Source organism: Tiliqua scincoides, chromosome 4 (assembly GCF_035046505.1).
Source record: "Tiliqua scincoides isolate rTilSci1 chromosome 4, rTilSci1.hap2, whole genome shotgun sequence".
NCBI lineage: Eukaryota > Metazoa > Chordata > Lepidosauria > Squamata > Scincidae > Tiliqua > Tiliqua scincoides.
Window position 1 is genome coordinate 150,975,199 of NC_089824.1, and position 20,655 is coordinate 150,995,853.

A 20,655-nucleotide genomic window follows, 5' to 3' on the forward strand; every position below is an offset into this window, starting at 1 on the left:
GCACCAGCCTCAGCAAGGCTCTCCATGCAGCTCAGACCCCTGCAGAACGCGATCACAACCACTTCCTGTTTCTTGATTGCAAACCCAGAAGTGGTCGCGATCGTTTTCTGCAGGGGTCTGTGCTGTGTGGACAGCCTTGCTGGGTCTGGCGCTGGGCTCCTCTGACCCCAGGGAGGCTGCTGCAGGCAGGGGTGAGTGGGAGCGTACCCCTGCACCCTGATCAGAGACGCGATCCAGGGGATCATGTCTCTGCATTCTCCCCTCCCCACCCCTTAAGGAGGCAGCACCCACAGCTCTCAGGCTTAGGCATCATGACGCCCCAGTTTGAGAACCACTGCTGTAGGCTGTTAGACTTGTTTGTTTTACTTTAACTTTTTTAAGAATTGCAATATAGAACTATCTAGAAAAGGTTAATTTCTGTAGCTCATCTTCTGTCATTGAAAGCAAAGCAAAGCAAAACAGGAACCTTATTTTCCTGTTCAAAGCACAGTTGTTTCCCTGTGTCTGCATTTGGCTGTTCTCCTATGAGCAAAAGAAACAAAAACAAGCCACTCTTGTAGTCTTTGAGGCATCGGTCAGACAACTGCATGGTAAACCAAAGTTGAGGCTTGAAAGCCATGATGGTGTCTCTTTAAGACTAGAGACTTTGGGCAGAGTTAGCAAAGCTTTCACTGGGGAGAATGGAAACCTGTTAAGCAAGTTTAATGAAGTGGAGCTCCTGAATGTAGGGTTACCTGCAGCTGGTTCATTGCCTATAACTCTTCTCTAATAACATGAGGTAAAATTTTACTGGTATTCCCTTAGAGAAATAAAGCACAAAACTGATTTTCCACATGGCTGTATTCATCTTCTGTGTCCTCAGTTTGGTCAACCCTTCTTGTTAGGGAGCTCCAGTTAGACTGGAGTGCCCCTCTTAACAGAGATATATGTTGGACTTGTCTCATAGAGGGGAACCACTTTATGCCCTGATACTAATACAGATTATGTGGCCTTTTCTTTTACAGGATGCTGTAAGACCTTGTATCATGGTACTGTCCTAGAAGATTTTTCATGCAGTGAAATGAATAGCTTCAGTTAATTGAGATTGCCTTTTTACAGGGCTCTCTTCGTATTAGATAAGAAGAAAAGCATATTTCCCTTTAACGTACGAAGTTTACATGTATCTTTTGTTGTTTTGAAAAGACAGCAGAATTGTGTAGTCCTTGTTACTGCTGCTGGATAAGGAAGAAGTATTTAGAAATAGCTGCACTTTTAAGGACTGTTAAGACTGCATTCCTAAGCATGCATACAGGAAGTAATGGCCCAATCCTATCCCCCACTGGTGTGCAGGATGCAGGGCTGCTGGTGCAGCAGCTGCTGCTGTATCTATGCCAGCAGAGGACCAGGCCTGCCAGGAGAGGTAAGTCAAAATATGTTACTTACCTCTCTGGCTGCTGTGTAGTCCCTGATGGGTCTACTCAGATCTGTGCTAGCTCTTCTGCTGGTGTAGATCTGTAACTCCACAGGGAGTAGGTCAGGCCAGGGATAGGGGTTCTGAATACAGCCGCCACCAGTGCCACTGAGATCTGCCTGATCCATGTCCCAACACGCCCACTCCGCCAGTAAACCATGCTGGCAGCCAGTCTGCATTCCGGCAGAGCGGCTACTCGTACTCCAAACATAGGACTGAGTTATAAGTATCATTTTTATTTGCTTTCTTTTTGCAATTTGCATCTTGCTTCTTCTAAAGCAGTTAATAAATGCAGTCATTTAAAAATGCAGCGATGTCACAATGACTAATGTGTCTAGAAACTAAGGTAGTTCATTATACAACTAGCAAACAGCAGGAAGTCATTTAAACCAGCAGATCCTTCTGTATCTTAAAACAAAAGATCCCAGGTCCAAGCAAGCTATTCCCTTTGGAACAACTGTAGTAGCATTACGTTAAGGGTTGAGATGGCCCTGACTCTTATATTTGTGGTGGCTAAATGTTTACAGTTGTGGTAACATAATTTTGGTTTTATATTTGAATAAAATCAACATCTATATCTTTTCTTTCCCTTTCAAGATTTGAAATTGAAATAGAACCAATTTTTGCAAGTTTGGCATTGTATGATGTTAAGGAAAAGAAAAAGGTAAGTTATTTACTTGTCTTGACACTTCTTGCGCATTAAGCTTGGACCACGCGCAAACCTCTCTGCATAACTCGTAAACTGTTTTCGGCAGCACTGTTCTTTAATGGCAGGTGCCATTACTCTCCTCTCTTTCCCTGCATAATGAAATAGTGTAGTAGTAAGAGATCATGCTGCTGCTATGTGCCCCTTGGCGGTTCCACATATCTTGTGAGACAGGAACAGAATTCTGGATTGTAGACAAAAAACCACCCCCTCCTGGGTACCGTGGAAGTCCCATTCTCCATAGTAAGACCACATCAACTTGTCATGTTGTTTAGAAGGCCATGTCCAGGTCTCCTGCATGTGCTCAGCATAGAAGAAAGAACGCACTTTGAGCACTTGAGAACTTGAGAGAAGTAGGAAAAATGACTCTCTGCTTCTGTTTTTGGAGTGCTTGGAGAATGTGCTGCTTGATGGCATCTTCCCCCCCACATCTATAACGTTAGCTGTCATCAGTCAGGTGGTGGAAGAGGAAGACAAACCAGAGCGCTCCACTTAGTTTTGTGGTGAAGGGTTGTGTATACAGTGGTGATCTCTGTCTCACGTTCTTGACTCGCACGTGGTGGGCTTGAATTGGAGATACATGATGTTTGCATGTATCAGTTGCATAGCTATTTGCCACTATAGTTCTGAGGCAAGATATTGTTAGAAGAGGGTCATCTTTGGGTTAAAAGTTGTTCTAACCTTGATAAGAGTTGTTGCAAGGGGAGGGATGTCAACTGTTTCCTTTCTCCCAAGATACGTCCAGTTACGTAGACGTCAAGATTTGAGTGTCTTTCATTTTTTTAAATTCAGCCCAAGTAATTATTTAACACTTGTAACCATTTCTTGTACTGCTTTTTTGAGGTTTCATAGTTTTGTGCAACATAACATGCTGGGGGGGGGGGGGTAATAGGTTGCAATGTGCATGTCCCCTTAGCTCCTTGCACTCTTTATTTAGACATGCATTGTGCATAGTTTTGCAACCATGCTTCCATCTGCTGGATGTTACCTATGCAACCACATGAGGCCAACAAAGCAGTTGCCTCAAATAGCAGGTTGGTGGCAGACACTCATCTCTGTCTGCCATCTTGACTGCATTGCCCCGCCCCTTCATTTCCTGGAGAAGAAGAGGAAATGTGGAGGGGAGGCAAGTGCTGAGCTAGAACATTGGAGAATGGGAAGAGCAGAGGTTGGCACAGCATTGGGTCAAGAGGAGCAGCATTTGGCATGCCACCTCAGGCATCAGAAGTCTTGGGCTGGACCTGGGTATAATCATTCTGTCTTGTACTTAAGCTATCTAGCAATTACAAAATGTGTACCAGTATTGTTTAGCTAGCATCATCTTTTAGATTTCAGAAAACTTCTACTTCGATTTGAACTCTGAACAAGTGAAAGCCACATTGCGCCCTCATGTCCCTTCTGCTGCTATAACCACTCTGGCCCGCTCAGCCATATTTTCCATTACTTACCCCTCTCAAGATGTCTTCCTGGTAATAAAGGTAAAAGATTTTTGTTCTTGTTTTTTGTAAAAATGTAGCTGTTTTGGGGAAGAAAAATTGTTATTGAAAATCTAAATCTAAAGCATGTACATATATCTGATTTTCAAAATTTATATCGAAGTGCATTATTAAGCCATTTAATAATTCATTATTGTAGGATGTTATGATGGTCACTGACATTACAGCGTGAAGATGCACGGAAGAGAGGGCATTCAAAAGGGACAAAACAATTGCCTGAATTCAAAGAGCCATTAATTAAAACAAAGAATACTTGTAGGGACCAATTCTATCCAACTGTCTAGCACCAATGCAGCCCATAGATAAGGGAAGAAACATTCCCTTACCTTGACTAGGCCTCTGTGACTACCCTCCCCCCCCGCCCCAGAATGCAGTGCAAACTTTGTTGGCACGGCTGCATTAGTGATGGAGAGTTGGATAGGATAGGAGCTGGGCAGCCCAATCCTAACCTGTGCTGGAACAGACAGGTGAGCCCAGGGTTGGGGCTGTATCCAGTATCCAGCACAGGATTGGGACTGTTTGCAGCACAACCTGGGGCAAGGGGAATCACTTCCATCTTACCCCGTGAAACGTGGCAGCAGCCCTAAAGATCTGGCACAGATCTGAGCAGCCGGGTCCTGGGCCAGGCCACCCAGGAGGGGAGTTAGGATCCGGCCTAACTGCTGGATCCTGGTACCCTCCCTTCCTGAGCTCGGCCTACAAACAAAAGTTTCCTTACCTTGAGGAGACTGAGACTCTCCTCCCCTTACAGGATGCAGCACACGCCCCTTGGCATGGCTGCAGGGGTGCTGGAAAGTTGAATAGGATTGAGCCCTTCGTGTAACCTTGCCGGTCTCTTGCCACATGTCAGCCTGGGAGAGTCACCTAAGAAAATCACAAATGCAGTAGAGTTCTTAGAAAAGAGTTTCCAAATGCCCTGGGAAATATGTGAAGATTGAGATTCACATTACATTGTCCCAGATTGCCCAAGCAAGGGTGAAGGCTCATTGACAGCAGCGTTAAGAGGAGATTCTGTTCTCAAATTTTGCACACGTCTCATTGCGTAGCTTCTGAAGCTAGAATCTGCATATATTCACAGCAGTTGATTTTTACAAGATGAAAGAAAAAGATTAACACCAGGCAGCTGAGACCAGTATCTAACTAAAAGAGCTTGTGCATGCACATTAATGCTTGTAAACCCAATGAGATGAGCCTAGCTAGCAGTCATTTGTTGAAAATGTTCCTCAGTTTTTGCTCTGTGAGAAGGAAAAGGACATGAGCAAGGTAAATAAGCCAGAAAAATATCTTGTGGGATGTCACAGATGGGGTTGTCACATACTTCTTGCCCAGAGTGTTCATTCTGAAATCAGATTTTTTTTTTCTAGCTAGTTAGCCTTATGCCTATTTATAATGAATCTGGACCTGAATGAAACTGGTAGTGTGGGAAGAATAATTTTTAGGAATTCCTTTTCCAAAAACTAACCAGACTAACCTAATGATATGTGCATCAGTGCTGAACAGATGGTTGGTGTTGATGGCATTGACAGTGCCATTTGCCTGTTGAAAAGGGGACGGACGGACTTCCAGGCCAGTCTTTTACCCTCCTGCACTGAAATGGGAAAGGAGGACAAATGCTAGGTTGAAATCAGTCCACTACTCTACCCCAGAGGGCATCAGCAACATCACTGTGACAGTACAGGCATGCTCCCATATCCGTGGGGGTGTCATTCTGGAACCCCCCGCGGTTACAAGAAACCGTTGATATGGGTGAATGCGCCCCCCCCCGGCAGTAAGGGGAGTTCCACTTCTTTTGCTTCCGGAGAGTCCTCTGAGCCCAGCAGAGGCCATGGATGTCCATCCATGGATGTCCACCCATGGCCTCTAAAAAAAAAAAAGTAGACACTAAAAAAGCAACTTCTGGTTTCTCCTTAAAACCGGAAGTGACATTTTCATTGCCTTATACGGCATTTGGAGGCCTGGGGAGGCCCTCTGGCACTATTTTGACAGCGCAAACTTGGGATACTCCGTGTTGGTTCTTCTGTCCTGACATGATTGGCGGAGCAGAGCTCCATATACTCAAAAGCATTATAAAAGTTATATTAGCTCAAAATAAAATGTCAGTAAAATAAATGTCACTCCAAACCAACCTGAAAGCAAAGTGCAGTTACCAATCTAAAAACCTACTCTATGTGTTCCCAAAAAACACCCCCCCAAAGAGATGGTCGAAAGAATGCAACAAATCTGGTAGGTGGGACTCCCTGGTCCAAGGGTTACAGAGAATTAACTCAATCAACAGGAAAGCATTGGTCATGGTCCCAATCAGCTGAATCCGTGTAAGCTGCGGTGTTGTTGTTTGCACATACATTGCGGAAACCTTTCTTTCCTTTTTACAGCTATAGTTTATATAGTTGATGCACATTAGAAAGATCAGTCTTCTTGATTTGTGGTGGCGTATGCTGTATTATTTGTGCCTATGCTTTCGTCCCCTCTTTTTCCACAGCTGGAAAAGGTATTACAGCAGGGAGATATTGGGGAGTGCGCAGAGCCATATATGATTTTAAAAGAAGCAGATGCTGCAAAGGTAAATAAACTCAAAGAACAGTTTTAAGTGATGTCCTTTTCAGATAGTTGTGCTTATCAACTGCTGTGGTGCAGTGAGCAGAAAGTTTGGATGGAGATCTTGCTCAACTCTGAAGCTTGTGACGTTCCATGAATGAACCTTGGGCTCTCATGCCTCCTCTTTCTGTCCCAGTCTCTCTGTCTCCTGTTCTTCTGGTCTTCCTCTTCCCTAAAAAACCATAGCCTGCTCTTAACATCTGTACATAATCAAGGATTAAGTTGCAATTCTGGTTTGGAAGACCAGCCGAAGACCTCTGCAGCCCCACACCCAGGGCAAAGCTCTGCAATGGTGCCCCCCATGGGCTATCGCTGCCCCCCCCACAGAAATCTGCCCCCCACACTCACCAGAGACTCGCACGACTTCCTCCCATACCAGGGAAACCTCTGTCAGGTTCCCTGGCACTATAAACTGTGCTTCTGGCAAAGCAGAATCAGTTTCCGCCCCCGTCAGGGCTTCTGCAGGGTCTTAGCAGCTGGTGCCTGGAGCATTTACCCCAGGGAGATCTATGGCAGGCATGCAACTGTGGAGGACTAGTGCAAAGCACAGTTCATCAGTCTGTATATTACTGCAAAATATGGTTTGCCAGGAAAGAGAGGAATTTAGAATGTGCAAGACCAGGAGATACTGTCTGAGCCCAATGCTTGCTCATGTAACACCAAACAATGACCTAAACCAGTGGTTCTCGAAGTCCTACTCTGACTTTGAGACTGATGTAAGTTTTGGCAGGGTGCGGCAAGGGTGGGGGAGGCCCTGATGGTGCCTCAGCGATCACCAATCAGAGCTATTTGCGGCAGCGAGGAGGCTTCGAGTCTCCTGGGCCCTTCCAGAGGCCAGTGCAACTCCCCACTTGCGTGTAAAAGTCCTTTGATTCTGCTGCCACTATGATAGCTGTGGCACCATTGGGGAACCCATTTCTGGGCCACTCCCCTTAAGGGGAATGGCCCTCTTCTGCTTCCCCTGGTGGGTGTGACCCACCAGTTTGGGAACCACTGACTTAAACCACTGTCTCTTACCTGATCTACCAGAGTTGTTGTGAGGCTATATTGGGATTTCCTTTGCTCCTGGCACAAATAAATCCTTTGCTCCTGGCACCGCAAATAATTCTAAATAAATAACAGTAGAATGTGAACCTGTTTTGCCTCTTACTCTTATGCAACTTCCTCTTTTTATTATGATAGCAGGTGTTAAATGTGTAGCTATTATGTAGCTTGCAATCATTTGGAGAAATTCTTTGGAAATTCCCTTTGTTCTATTACAGCCTCAACCGCAGATGTTGTGACTGTCACTTTCATCTGCAGGAAATCCCCTCTTATTACCTTGCATATCTAAACCATGTTAAAGGGAGGCTTTTAAGACTCAATTATATTACTCAGCAGAATAGCAGAAGAATGTGTTTAATTAGAATAAGAACAGATCTCTTGCAAGTAAACAATTTAGCAAATTGTGGATTTTTTTCCTGCTAGCTCTGAACTGGGGATGATAATATTATTTTACTCTATAGAAATGTGGTGAGTTTCAGCTTTTCAAATCTCTAAAAATTTATTCAATTTTTCTGTAGTTGTATAATGCTTAACTAAACAGTTGTTCTTTTCACCGAAGACCCTGGTTGAAAATCGGTGGTATCAGTGGAGGGAGTATTCACATTTCAGAAAACTTGTAATTTTTACTTTTGCAGAATAAGGAAAAGCTAGAAAAATTAAAAAGCCAAGCTGACCAGTTTTGCCAAAGACTTGGCAGGTATCGCATGCCTTTTGCATGGACAGCCATTCATTTAATGAACATAGTCAGCAGTGCTGGAAGTTTGGAGAGAGACTCTACAGAAGTGGAAATTGCTACAGGAGGTAGGTATCTAATACATTCACAGGCAAATTTCAAGGTGAATATTACTTTTAAGGTGCCAAGAACTGCAAAACAATTATGAAATGTTCAAGGGGAGGCAGATGGTGCAGTAAAGTGCCTCTACTTCAAAATGCACCTGGGGGTTCATTCTAGGGTGGTATAGACCTATGGTGTCTATAGGACTGTACCAGTTGCTCCATTCCTCACCTGAATCTAAATGAATATTCTGAGTGAATGCGAAGGACTGAAATATTCACTAGCAGTGGAGGAGGTGTTTTTGACTAGATTGTATTTCTTGCTCCAGTGAAATACAGGACCACATAACTAGGCTTAGAATGAGCCCCTTGTCGGAGTCAGTCCCTCCTGGTTCCATTTTCATCTCACTCCAAATGACAGACTGTCAGGGACTCTCCTGCTCCTTTTTGCATTGGCTACTGCCTGCAGGAAAAATGTTGCTAAATCTGCAGCAAAGTGCTCTAAACCACAGCGAACAAAACCCCAAAGCCAATACGCCTGCTAGGAATGGCAAGGCAGTTGACAAAGGCTGACTGACAAGGCTCCCAAAAGCCGTGAGCTCAGAAGAGTGACAAGATGGCAGAAAAGGGCTTGAAAACAACTGACTTGCTTAATAGAGTAAGGCCCAAATCCTAACCAACTTTCTAGCACTGGCATAGCAGTGCCAGTGGGACATGTGCTGCATCCTGCAGTTGGGTGGCACTCACGGAATTCTTAAAGTAAGAGAATGTCTGTTCCTTTACCTCAGAGCTGCACTACCCTTATGTCAGTGCTGGAAAGTGGGTTAGGATTGCACCCTAAGTGCAGAAAGGGCTTCTGGATGGCTTCCTCCTAAGGAGTGGGCTCCTGATTGGTCAGTCAAACTTCCAATGCACCACCTCATGCCTATTGGTGCCAGATACTGCTTGCAACAAAAAGACTGTCCAATGACCAAGAAGGCACCCAAAATTGTGACCACAGACACTCTGATGCTGACAAGCCTGCTGTGCACATTAAAGAGGCAAACAAGGACTTGAAAGCAAGCAGTTAGTTGCTGCTCAAGACTCTCGTCTGTAGCATTGAATGGACCACCACTCCAACCCTATGAGGTTGTTCTTGCAATTTTATTCTTGAACCTGAAGCACGGTATATGTTTATCAGCTTGTTCTGCCTCTTCTTCTACTCAACAAGTCTTTGTAATAGGGTGAAATGAAAAGCACAAGCCTGTAATAACAAATAGGTTTATCTTTTCAAGGATTTCACTAGTAAACCATCTGTTATGCTCTCTAAAACCAGGCGGCTACCTCTGTGAGAGTGTTACAGGCTGATGAGCATTTTCTAAAGCAGTGGATTAATCGTTGCGAACTGCACAGCTCATCTGAAACCGCTGTTCAGCACCTTCCCCACCCCCTCCAAAACCACCAACATCATTATTTTTTTTTTTTGAGCAGGAGCAATACATAAATCTCCACATGATGAAGACTTTTATAATAGGCACAAGGCACTGGGATGCGGTTGCTGTGAGAGGAGCAGAGGTATTCCGCTGTGCTTCATGGTTTCCTAATGCCTCAGGAGTGCAATTTTCTTAGCATAACCACCTATTCCGTCTTGCCTTTTCCTCATAATTTCAGACAGCAAGAGTTTTCTTCACATGTAGTCTTTTGGAAATAAATGTAGCCTATTTGTCCTTTTTGTTTTGTTTATTTCCTGCTTTCTTTTTTAAAGAACGCAAAGGATCTTGGTCTGAGAGAAGGAACTCTAGCATTGTCGGCAGGCGTTCCTTGGAAAGAACCACTAGCGGGGATGAGGCCTGCAACCTGACTAACTTTAGACCAGCTACCCTCACAGTGACAAACTTCTTTAAGCAGGTATTGCATGTGCCCGTGTTACAGCCACCACCTTAGTGTGCCTTTTGAGTTGACATGGACATCTTTAGTGGTAAATAGAACAATATAATGACTTGTCAGGAGTAATCAGACTCTTCCACAGAGTAGCAAGACTCTTCTACAGAGTCTTTCTTGAGTTCAGGACATGCCCAAACAGATGTGTAACTATCTTTGGGTGCAATCCTAACCCCTCATGTCACTGCTTTCCAGTACTGGCATAGCGGTGCCAATGGGACATGTGCTGCATCCTGCAGTTGGGTGTCACTCATGGAGCCCTCCTCAAAGTAAGGGAATGTTTGTTCCTTTACCACAGAGCTGCATTGCCCTTATGTCAGTGCTGGAAATCACTGACAAAAGGGGTTAGGATTGCGCCCTTACTCTCACTCTGGAAGAGAGTTGGTAGGTAGCGTCACCCCTCCTCCATCCAATTTTGTCAGTACTCTCAGGGCCCAGGCTATAGAATGTGAGTTGAAATCAGATGCTGATCTTGAACTGAGGCCTGGAAGAAAAATGCAAGCAAAGCAACATCAAAGCCAACATAGTGTGGTCCGCACTGCTTATGCTTTGCACTGAAGTTTCAATAGACAAACTGAGGCTGCAATCCTATACACCCTTACCTGGAAGTGGGTCCCATTGAACTCAGTGTGGCTTATCTCTGAGTAGACATGCATAGGATTACACTGTGATTTGAGACTCATAGGGTTCCATGGCAGCGTTCCAGCCCTGATGCAGCTGCAGTGTAGTCCCAAGGTAAGGGAACAAATGATCCCTTAACTTGAGGATGCTTCTGTGATTGCTCCCCCTCTGCAAAATGCAGCACATGCCTTGTTGGCTGGCTGCATTACATGCAAAAGTTGGATAGGATTGGGCCCATAGAGTCTCACCTGGAAAGGGAGAGGCAAGGGTATGGTGTAGGCTGGGACTGATGTGTGAGAATAAATACATTATAGAAGCACAGAATGCATGATAAAACTCTTACAATTGCCCTTGAGTGATATGGTGCCCCAAAAGATCAAGTCTAGAGACCTCTTCTGATAGGACTAGAGAGAGTGATGGGAGCATTTTAGGACAATCTGGTTTTTACTGACTACCTGATGTTCTCTAGGCTCAGCTCAAGGCAAGTTGCCAGTTATGACTAGAGCTGTACATGTGTGCTAATGCTATAGGTGCAGAATTTGGTGCTGGGAAAAGAATTCAGCAACATCTCAGAATAAATAATTCAAAATATAAGAAATGATGCAAATGTATTTAATGTGCATTATTTACACAGATTAAGGAATTTAGCTTTTTTTGGGTACAGAATTTGGATTACTGTGACAGATCTGTTAATATTTGTTACTACTACTATTACTACTACTACTACTACAGCTACTATCACAAAGAACGTACTGCCTTAGTTATGACCTATGAAGTTGAAAATGGCTTAAATCAAATATGCTGCCTTCTTTCTTGTGCCACAATATACAATTAAAAAAATACAAAATAAAATGAAAACATTAAATAAAAAAAAGATTTAAATGATAAGACGTACCTTTTATGTTTTTATTATTACAAACAGTCTTTTCAACAAGCAAAACAAAACTGATCTAATTAAATACATAAATGTAATATTAGAGCCTTATGGTTGCAACCACTGAATTGTTTGGTAATGGAGCAGTTTGGTCAGGATCAAGGAGGCAGGCATATCCTAAGCGTAAATTAGGAGCTGTAAGTAAATAATGTTAGGAGAGGAGACATGTTCATATATGGAAAATATTTAATCCTCTTCTATTTCCTAGTCGAATCATTCAAAGATGACAAGCTAGATAGATCTGTAGAGATATGCAAGATTGATATTCCTTTGTTCCAGAGATATTCCAGAGATATCTTCACTGTGATGCTAGCATAGTGGTCACCTTATGTTCTACTACCTGAAAGGCCTGGGTTAACATATATTCAGTGTCATTCAGTGGATGGACAGAGTGGATAGGGAGATGCTCTTTACACTCTCACATAATACCAGAACCAGGGGACATCCACTAAAATTGAGTGTTGGGCGGGTTAGGACAGACAAAAGAAAATATTTCTTTACTCAGCGCGTGGTCGGTCTGTGGAATTCCTTGCCACAGGATGTGGTGCTGGCATCTAGCCTAGACGCCTTTAAAAGGGGATTGGATGAGTTTCTGGAGGAAAAATCCATTATGGGGTACAAGCCATGATGTGTATGCGCAACCTCCTGATTTTAGGAATGGGTTAAGTCAGAATGCCAGATGTAGGGGAGAGCACCAGGATGAGGTCTCTTGTTATCAGGTGTGCTCCCTGGGGCATTTGGTGGGCCGCTGTGAGATACAGGAAGCTGGACTAGATGGGCCTATGGCCTGATCCAGTGGGGCTGTTCTTATGTTCTTATGTTCTTATGTTCTTATTACTAAGAGGTACAGGGAGTGAAGCCTGTATCAGGTGACATCCGGGAGGTAACACCAAAATGACTACAAAGGACTCATTGCACCACAAGTCCCACAAAGCCCATTGCAGGGAAATGGTCCTTCCTCACCCCAAAGGGCATCTGCAAACACAGGGGAGAGGCCAGGGCCACACTGGGTGCCGCCAACCCTAGTGATGCCACTGCATATATTGATTTGTACAAAGAAGCAAACTGGGAGCTTTAAATGAGGATTTGGTGATCCAAATCATCATGGGAGATGTTGGGACATGGGACAGCTGAGAATACACATACAGCCCAAACCTGAGCTTCCTGGAGCTGCAGTGTTGCCAAAAATGGCTGCTGCTGCATCCAGCGTGCTCCAGGCAGCTGCCATCTCCTCCTTGGGAGAAGGGGACTTTTGTCCCCTTCCACAAGGTAAAGTGAGTAGCCCTGCAATGGCGTGCTGGCAGTGAACTGGTGCCCACTCTATAGGATTGGTCCTGTAGGCATCTTGACAGTTCAAACACCTGTATATCTTCAACTGAAATTTCGAAAAGGTGTGTGCTTTCAGCTGAAATGGTGCAACTTCAGAATTTTCATTTCAAGTTTTATTTTAGTACTTCTAAGTTCAGGTAGTAAGAATAACAATGAAGTAAGAAAACTAATTAGTGGCCTGTTTTAAAACAAAGATTATTTTAGTAACGGTTAAAAGATGTAAACTTGGCAGGATTATTAAACGTTATCTATGCCTTAACACTCAGTTCTATTGAGTGCTGAAGTAATTACATTTGACCTAAAATTCTATATCTAAATCTCAACATCTCTAAACATAGTGCAATATACTGGGGGGGGGGGGAGTAACCCAGTTTAATAATATATAATCTCAAGCTGGCAAATAATGAAATTAAAAAAAACAAAACAGCATGAATGGTTTTCCATTACCAGAACTTGGCTATTCTTCTTCTTCTTCATGTTAATAATAAAAGCACACTACCTTGTAAAATTATATTATAAAAGTGAGAGATATATAAAATCATAATGAATACTGTGCCATCTATGGTATGTAGCAGGTTACAGACAGTCTAGTGCTATGCACTTTGAACTTCTGACTGTCGCTCTTTGTGACAGTGTATTGGAGTTCTGCTGTTGCAAAATGGTCACCAACAGCCCACAGAGCAGTCTGTAGAATCAGGTTAAGACGCTGGGCAGCCCAGTCCTAAAAGGACTGGCTGTGCCGCAATACAGCCATGCCAAAAAGGCCGCTGCTGTATTCCGCATGGGCAGGGAGGCAACCAAAGGTCTTTTTGAGGTAAGAAAACAAATGTTCCTTTACCCTGTGTTGATCCGCACCTTGCCCAGTGGGGCTGCTCAGATATGGACGAGCTTAATTGCTGACACAGAGCTGAATAGCCCTGTGTAGGGCTTTCAAGCCCAGGAAAGGGGATAGGATCCAGTGGCAGCCTTTGCCACCATCCCCACTTCCTTCCTGTGCCAGAACCACCCTCCTCCTCACCCTCCTCTGCCCAGTTTCACCACCCACCCTTTGTGTCCTGGAATGCTCCCACACCACTTGGTGCCAGACTCACCTCTGATGGCTCCTGGAGCCTCTCCGACCAGTATAGGGGTCCAGTGCCAGCCCGCACTGCGCGTTCCTCCTTTTGCCTGCCGCGAAGTGCTTTATGGCACTTTTGCAACAGCCATCTCCCTGGCAGCATGTGCAAGACCAGTGCGGCCAAAGAGCAGGATCAGGCTTGTTACTCCAGTGTAGTCTTGCTCAGCACTAAATATAGTCTTTCTGTAATGTGGTCAGATGATTGCCACGTAAGAGGATAAAAAACCATTTATATCTTAATTCTACTGTGTTAGAGGCTTGGCAGTGCTTTTGTGAACACAACCATCTTGATTTTTTTTCCCCTTCTGTGGCATGAGTAACTGTTGAGTCAAAGGGAGTTGGACTGTTCTGAAATCTGAGAGAAAACCGGGCTATTCCTCTCTTCTCATTTTTTGAAAGTTTTGAATGTAGTATGTCAGTAGCCCTCTCTCCTGAAAGTAGTTTGGTGTTCTTTTTCATTAAAGCTTAATTTTAATTAGGCTAATTAGTCTTAGTGCAAACAAGCATTGGATTGACTTTCATGAAAAAATGAGTATGTTGTAACTGAAAAGAGAAAAGAGCTATTAAAATGTATAGCACTTATAAAGGCAATTGTTAAAAAATCAGGAATATAAAGGAGGATAATAAGGAATGCAAAAGGACAACTTTTTCTCCCAAGTGAAAATGATTGCATGCCTTTCTTTTCATTGACAATAGGAAGGTGACCGTCTGAGTGATGAGGATTTGTACAAGTTTCTTGCAGATATGAGAAGGCCCTCTTCTGTTTTGCGGAGGCTGAGACCTATCACAGGTATTTTAGTCATCGTAATGAAAAGGATGAGAGAGCTGTGATGTTGATTTTCTAGCTTACTCGTTTTTGACACCTTGAATGACATCCATTTTATTTGAAACATTTTGCTATTCAGTGCCAGCATGTAAGTTATTGGTGTAAGGCTTCTTTAAGCTCCAGATAGTCCTGGATTTGTCCTCTGGGTAAGGGAACATTTCTTTCCTTACCTGGGGGTAATCCTCTGCTGGGCAGCCCAGTCCTAAAGGTGATGCTGCCACAGGGTGCAGCGGTGCCTACTGCTGCATCCTCTGGCACCATGGTAGCCGCTGGAGACTCCTCGGGGGAATGGAACTTTCATCCTCTTCCCCTGGGGAAAGCCCCGAGCCCTGCAATGGGGCTTCTCCAGTTTTGAGACTTGAGAGACACCATGTTGGGCCGTCCTTCCTTAACCCTGCCCTCCCCCACCTCAGAACTTCACCCCCCTTTTCCTGAGGCCCTCACCGCCACCCAGATCTCTTACCTAACTCCTGGTGAAGTCTGGCTGGCGCTGGGCAGGGTGTTGTGGGCATGCCTTACCAGCACATTTGTGACACCCAGTGCTTGTGGTACGCTCATACTGCCAGTGCTGAAGATCTCAGGATTGGGCTGTAAATGAGTCCACTTGGACCTGTGCCAGCAATTTTGTGCAAGTCTCAGTGCAAGTCTGAGAGGACCTAGGAAGGCAGATCGAGACCGGGGAGGGGTATAGGATATCAGCGGTGCTCCTGCTGCTGCTGCTGCCCGCTTCCTAATCTTAGCCCTACCTGCACCTCTGCACTGATTTACCAGCACCAGGGCTTTTCCTGGGTCCGTTGGAATGCAGCCATGGCCACTCACGGCTTCTGGCATTGTCCTGACTACACTATATGTTGTGTTGCCTTTTGCGACAGCTGTAAAATAGGGTGCATTGCCAGAATGCGCAGTGTGCCCATAGGATTGAACCCTCCATCCATTCTGTCTGCCACGGCCCATGACTTAATTGTACTTAAGGGAAGAAGGATGCCTATAGAGTTAAGTGGAAGGCAGTTGCTTCCTGAAAGGGTAGTACAGACTTCTCTTCAAGTCCTCATTGAAGTGAGTTCTCAGATAAGGGAAGGCTAGAAATCAGTTTGAATCCATATTTTCACTAGTGTCTGCCATTTAACAAAGCAAGACTAAAAGGAAGAAAAAAACCAGCTTTGGTAAAGTTTCCCAGCCTAATCACCTGACAGGGGTTCTTAATCATTGCAGGCTTCAGGTAATGGCTATTTACAAGCTTGATTATCCTTCCAATTTCTCTCTACATAGCTCAGTTGAAGATAGATATATCGCCAGCCCCAGAGAATCCACATTACTGTCTAACTCCAGAGCTGCTGCAAGTGAAACTGTACCCTGACAGCAGAGTTCGACCAACAAGAGAGATTCTGGAGTTTCCAGCAAGGGACGTTTACATTCCAAATACAACATACAGGTAAGAGTAAAAAATTATATGCTAACTGTAGTACACACAGTGTGTGGCACTTTCCTTCATCAAGATGTAGTGATTGAGGCAGATCACATAGACTGATGAGTCTGTTCGGGATAATCACCCTTCTAGTAATCAGCTAATTGCTCAGTTAGACACCAGAGAGTCTGAGGGGAATATTGTAATTCCTCATTTAATGAATCCATAATAGCTATAGCACCTTCTGGTTTGTTTCTAATTTATGAAATCTGATTAGAGTTACCCTTTCTCAGTTCAGTGCACAGTCACAAGATTCTATAAAACAGATTGGTTAACAGGGTTGTTGTTCACACAATCAGAATGGTTAAAAGGCACGCTTTTCCTGTCTTTCAGCTCATATCAGTAGATTTGTTCACTTGCTATTGCATTAGTATGTCATAATCTTTAAGCCTATAAAGGCATGCCCCGGCATCCACAGGGGTTCTGTTGCAGAACCTCCCACGGTTAAGAGAAACTGTGGACGCCCCCCCCCCCAGGTACTCTGAACCTGATCGGAGCTGGTCAGGAGGCTGGTCAGGAGCTGGTCAGCCGGTCTGGAGTCTTTGCTGAGTTCCACAGAGGCTGTGTGCCCTCAGGGTACTCAGGGGCTTCCCTGGACCTATTAATGCCTTATAAGGCATTAAAAATGTCACTTCTGTTTTTTGGCCCAAAAAAAGTCATGTTTTTTGGCCCAATAGGCCATTCTGAAGCCCACAGAGGCAGCAGGCAGATGTATGTGGCCTCTGCAGGGCTCAGAACACTCTCCAGAGTCGAGGGGATCTCCCCTCACCTCCAAAGAGGACACACACGGGGGGTGCACATGGTGGGGGGTCCCATGGACCTGATCCACTGATACCTGAAACCGCAGATATGGGAGCCGTGGATACAGGGGCCCCCTGTATTTTTCCCCCCAACCTGATAGTTCTCATAATCGTTAAATTAAATTAGACATTTCATCCTTTCACATTCTTCTGAATAGTGGATACAGTTTACACTTTCACAGCTGTGTAATCGCCACCCTCCCTGCTCTTGTATGGGACTGAAAGAGGCAATATATGAATGTTAAGCAGTCAAACAATCCATATCCAATGTGAATGCCTTTCAAGTGCTTCTCTAGTTCTTCACAGTGGCAGAACAGGCTTTGAATTTAGCATATTCATTTAATCCATATATGTCTCACTGTTCCTTCAGGTGGTGTCTATAATGCTTTCTAATAGGAACATCTGAGAGTAGGTTGCTCTTTTAGACAAGCAATCTGTTCTGTCTCTGAGAATGTTTTTTCTCAGGATTAACCTCCTCCAGTTACTTCCTGCAAACTTTGTCATTCAGTACAATTGGTGATGAACATGGGAACTGAATATTTCACTATTGCTCTGCCAGTGAGCAAACTTGTGCTATGCCTGTGATGGCGAACCTATGACATGTGTGTCAAAGGTGACATGCCACAGTGTTTTGGGTGACACCCTGGAGTCTGCCCTGGTGACTGTTAAAGTCCAGGGTGCGTGTGGGATGGTCTCCTCAGTTTCCCACTCCCCTTCACTTTTGTGCCATCCTACCCTCTCCTGCACACTTGCTTGCAGATCTGATCAGAAAATGCCGCTGCTGCTAACCTGCCAGAGGCTTCCCGCTCACTCCTGCAAACATACTGCCCTTCCTACAGCAATGTGCTTCAGGAGCTGCCACATCAACCCACCAGAGGCTCCCACCTCTTCTCCCCCCTTCCCGCTCAGTCACACCGAGCAAAGAGAAACATGCTTTCTTTCACCTTCACCAGTACTAAGAGCTGTATGCCAAAGCAAACTATGTGACATTAAACTGAAGTACATTTTTCCCCAGAGATGGTCTCTGTTTCTGAAGTTGAATAACTCAGACCAACAAAGGCTAGAAAGAGCAACCTTTTCCCAGAAAACTGTATTTAGCACTTATGTATGTGTGATTGTCCCACCCCTCAGCTTCTCCACATGGGGTTAGGTCCACATCTTAAGGGCTTGGGAACTACATTCTTGGACCTGGGCATACTGAATACACCACTCCAGATCTGCATTCCTTGAGTTTATGAAGAGAGCAGAGTTCACTTTTATAGTCTCTGGGGCTTGTCTCCCTGATGCTGGCTGGCCGACTTTCTGTTTTCAGCTTTCTCCTTTGGGATTAGAGGTATGCCTGCCTTCCCTGGCACCTTTGTACCTGGGCCTCTACTCTCCATCTTCTTTTTCCTCCAAGGCTGTCACCCCTGCTACCTGTCCAGCAACTCTTCTGCTCCTGGTCCTCTTCATTGCCTCTTGCTGCCTGTGTCTCCTGCTGTCTGGTTTCCTCCCATTTTGCTGTTGTTCCCCCCACTGTCCAGCATTCCTTCCAACCTCCATTCCCTTTGCCTGTTCTCTTGCTCTTATCTTCCCTCTCCTGTCCTCTCCCTTCTCCATAGCTGTTTTTCCCATCGGCTTCCTGCTCTTAGTTCCCCATCTTGACTTCCTACTCCTGGTCTATCCATTCTCCATGACTATCTCCTCTCAGCTTCCCTCTCTTATTGTTCTCCCACTCCACCTCTTTTTCTCTTCCCTTCCCCCCCATCCAGACGGGCCTGCCCCTTTATACCTCCCTTCTCCCTTCCTGAATCTCTGACCCAGCCTCCCACAGAGAAGTTGCTGATGTCTCATCCTAAACTTCTCAGCAATGAAGTGTGGCCAAATGTGACTTGACACTTCTGTGGCTCTGGCTAATCCCCAGAGGCAATGGACACACTGGACAGCCACGATATGATAAACTGAAATAATTATTTACCATAAAACAGCCTTCTTTCAAACCTGTTCTGGGAACAGGCCAAATTTCTTGTTTCTCAAGGAGAAATTTAATAATCTTCAATGCCATATCGGGAATAGAGTTTTGAAGATAATGCTATGTCTCTTTTCAACTATGTATATTTTTAGGGATTAGGGCAGAGGGATAATAATTATGGTCAACCAACCATCAGGGAGTGTGCAATAAATCAATGCAGATAAGTCTTCAAGGACACATTCCTACCAAATAATAGATGTATATTACAACTATCAAATCTTTACAGAGGGCCTTGTGATACAACTTGAGATTCTAGAGATTTGGCTTTTGTTGGAAGAATTGGTACGCCACTGAAGGAAGAAATAATGTTAAAAAATGTTCTAACTGTGATTGATGTGGATCATTAATTTGTATCATTAAAGAGGGAAAATGTCCTTACCTTATTCTTTAGAAACTTATGCACCAATATCCTAACACACATTTAATAGATGAGAAAGGGTTTGTTGATGTAGTGAATGTTATGAGCCAGGTGGGGGGACAATGTTCAAAAATGATCAAAGCCCCTAACTCTGCAGCAAAATTAGTAAGAGATGCTACATTGTTTCAGATACTCTGCAAGATGTCAGAATGACTTTTGGTAGCTCTTCAACTAAGGGCGCAATCCTATCTTGCACTGGAACAGGCAAGCCAGGAGAGTTGTGCTGTATCCAGCACAGGATAGGTGCCCAAAGTGGCTCAGCCAAAGGTAAGGGGAAACTTTTACCTTACCTCCATAAGGGGAAACTTCCCCTTATCTCCGGGTAAGCCACCCTGGCCCCTATGGGTCTCCTTGGACTTGCACCACTTCCTTAGGTGGCGCAAGTCAGAGGAGAGCGGAGTGGCTTGAAGCCACTCTGAGCTCCTCGGGAACGGGGGGTGGGATCCGGCATAATGGCTGGGTCCCAGCCCTGCCTCCTGCTTCCTACCCACCCGCCCCTCAGGAAAAAATCTATAGTAAGCTAGAATCTAGGGGCAACTGTGGTCTACATTTATGCATGAGAAATTGTACTATGAACTCTTTTCCTGAATATGTGGACTCTTTTGCTAGTATGTTTGAGCAGAACATCTGATTACAGGCGTTCCTGGGGTGGGTGCCATCTGGTGTGGGACTTACCTGCAGAAGCTCCATATTCTGGAAGTTCAAGGGTGACATAATTATGTAATCATGTTGTCCCAACTTTCCGGGCTATTGCATAGCTTTAAATGTGAAAGCTCACCTCCAGACCACCTCTGTTCAGTGACTTGTGGCCCGCTCTGGGCCCAGTTCCTTTGTATTCCTGCCAGCAAGTGATGAAAACAAAATCATTGGTGAGGGCATGAGGTGGCTGGACCTGGAATGGGATGAAGATTGCCATACGGGGGCTCAGGCAGTGTGGTGTTAGGTGTTAACCCTCCTAAGGGTGATACCCAGTGCACCCTACAGCACCTACACCTCCATAGTGACGCCACTATGAAATGCAAGGATATAGATTCCACAAAATATTGAGAGCCAAGCTTTAAAAAGAAGTTTAAACCACTACTGCTTATATTTGTGTGTACTTTCTCTTTTTATTATTTATATATTGCCTGGTCACTTACTTTGGAAATT

The 20,655-nt window shown here is 44.6% G+C and overlaps 1 protein-coding gene across 6 annotated transcripts in view; it reads left to right on the forward strand.

The window, feature by feature from the left end:
* Positions 1–20,655, forward strand: part of DOCK7 (dedicator of cytokinesis 7) — a 144,520-nt gene that overhangs the window by 48,212 nt on the left and 75,653 nt on the right. For 5 of the 6 annotated variants that reach the window (XR_010794370.1, XM_066625555.1, XM_066625556.1 and 2 more), the window contains exons 8-14: positions 2,048–2,114; positions 3,485–3,634; positions 6,132–6,212; positions 7,927–8,092; positions 9,810–9,952; positions 14,683–14,776; positions 16,082–16,244. Coding sequence is in view for 5 of the 6 variants with exons in the window: in XM_066625555.1 (XP_066481652.1) it covers positions 2,048–2,114; positions 3,485–3,634; positions 6,132–6,212; positions 7,927–8,092; positions 9,810–9,952; positions 14,683–14,776; positions 16,082–16,244 (864 nt within the window). In the remaining variant the exon portion in view is untranslated. The remainder of the gene's footprint in view (positions 1–2,047; positions 2,115–3,484; positions 3,635–6,131; positions 6,213–7,926; positions 8,093–9,809; positions 9,953–14,682; positions 14,777–16,081; positions 16,245–20,655) is intronic. The other variant, XM_066625560.1, reaches the window with a different exon arrangement.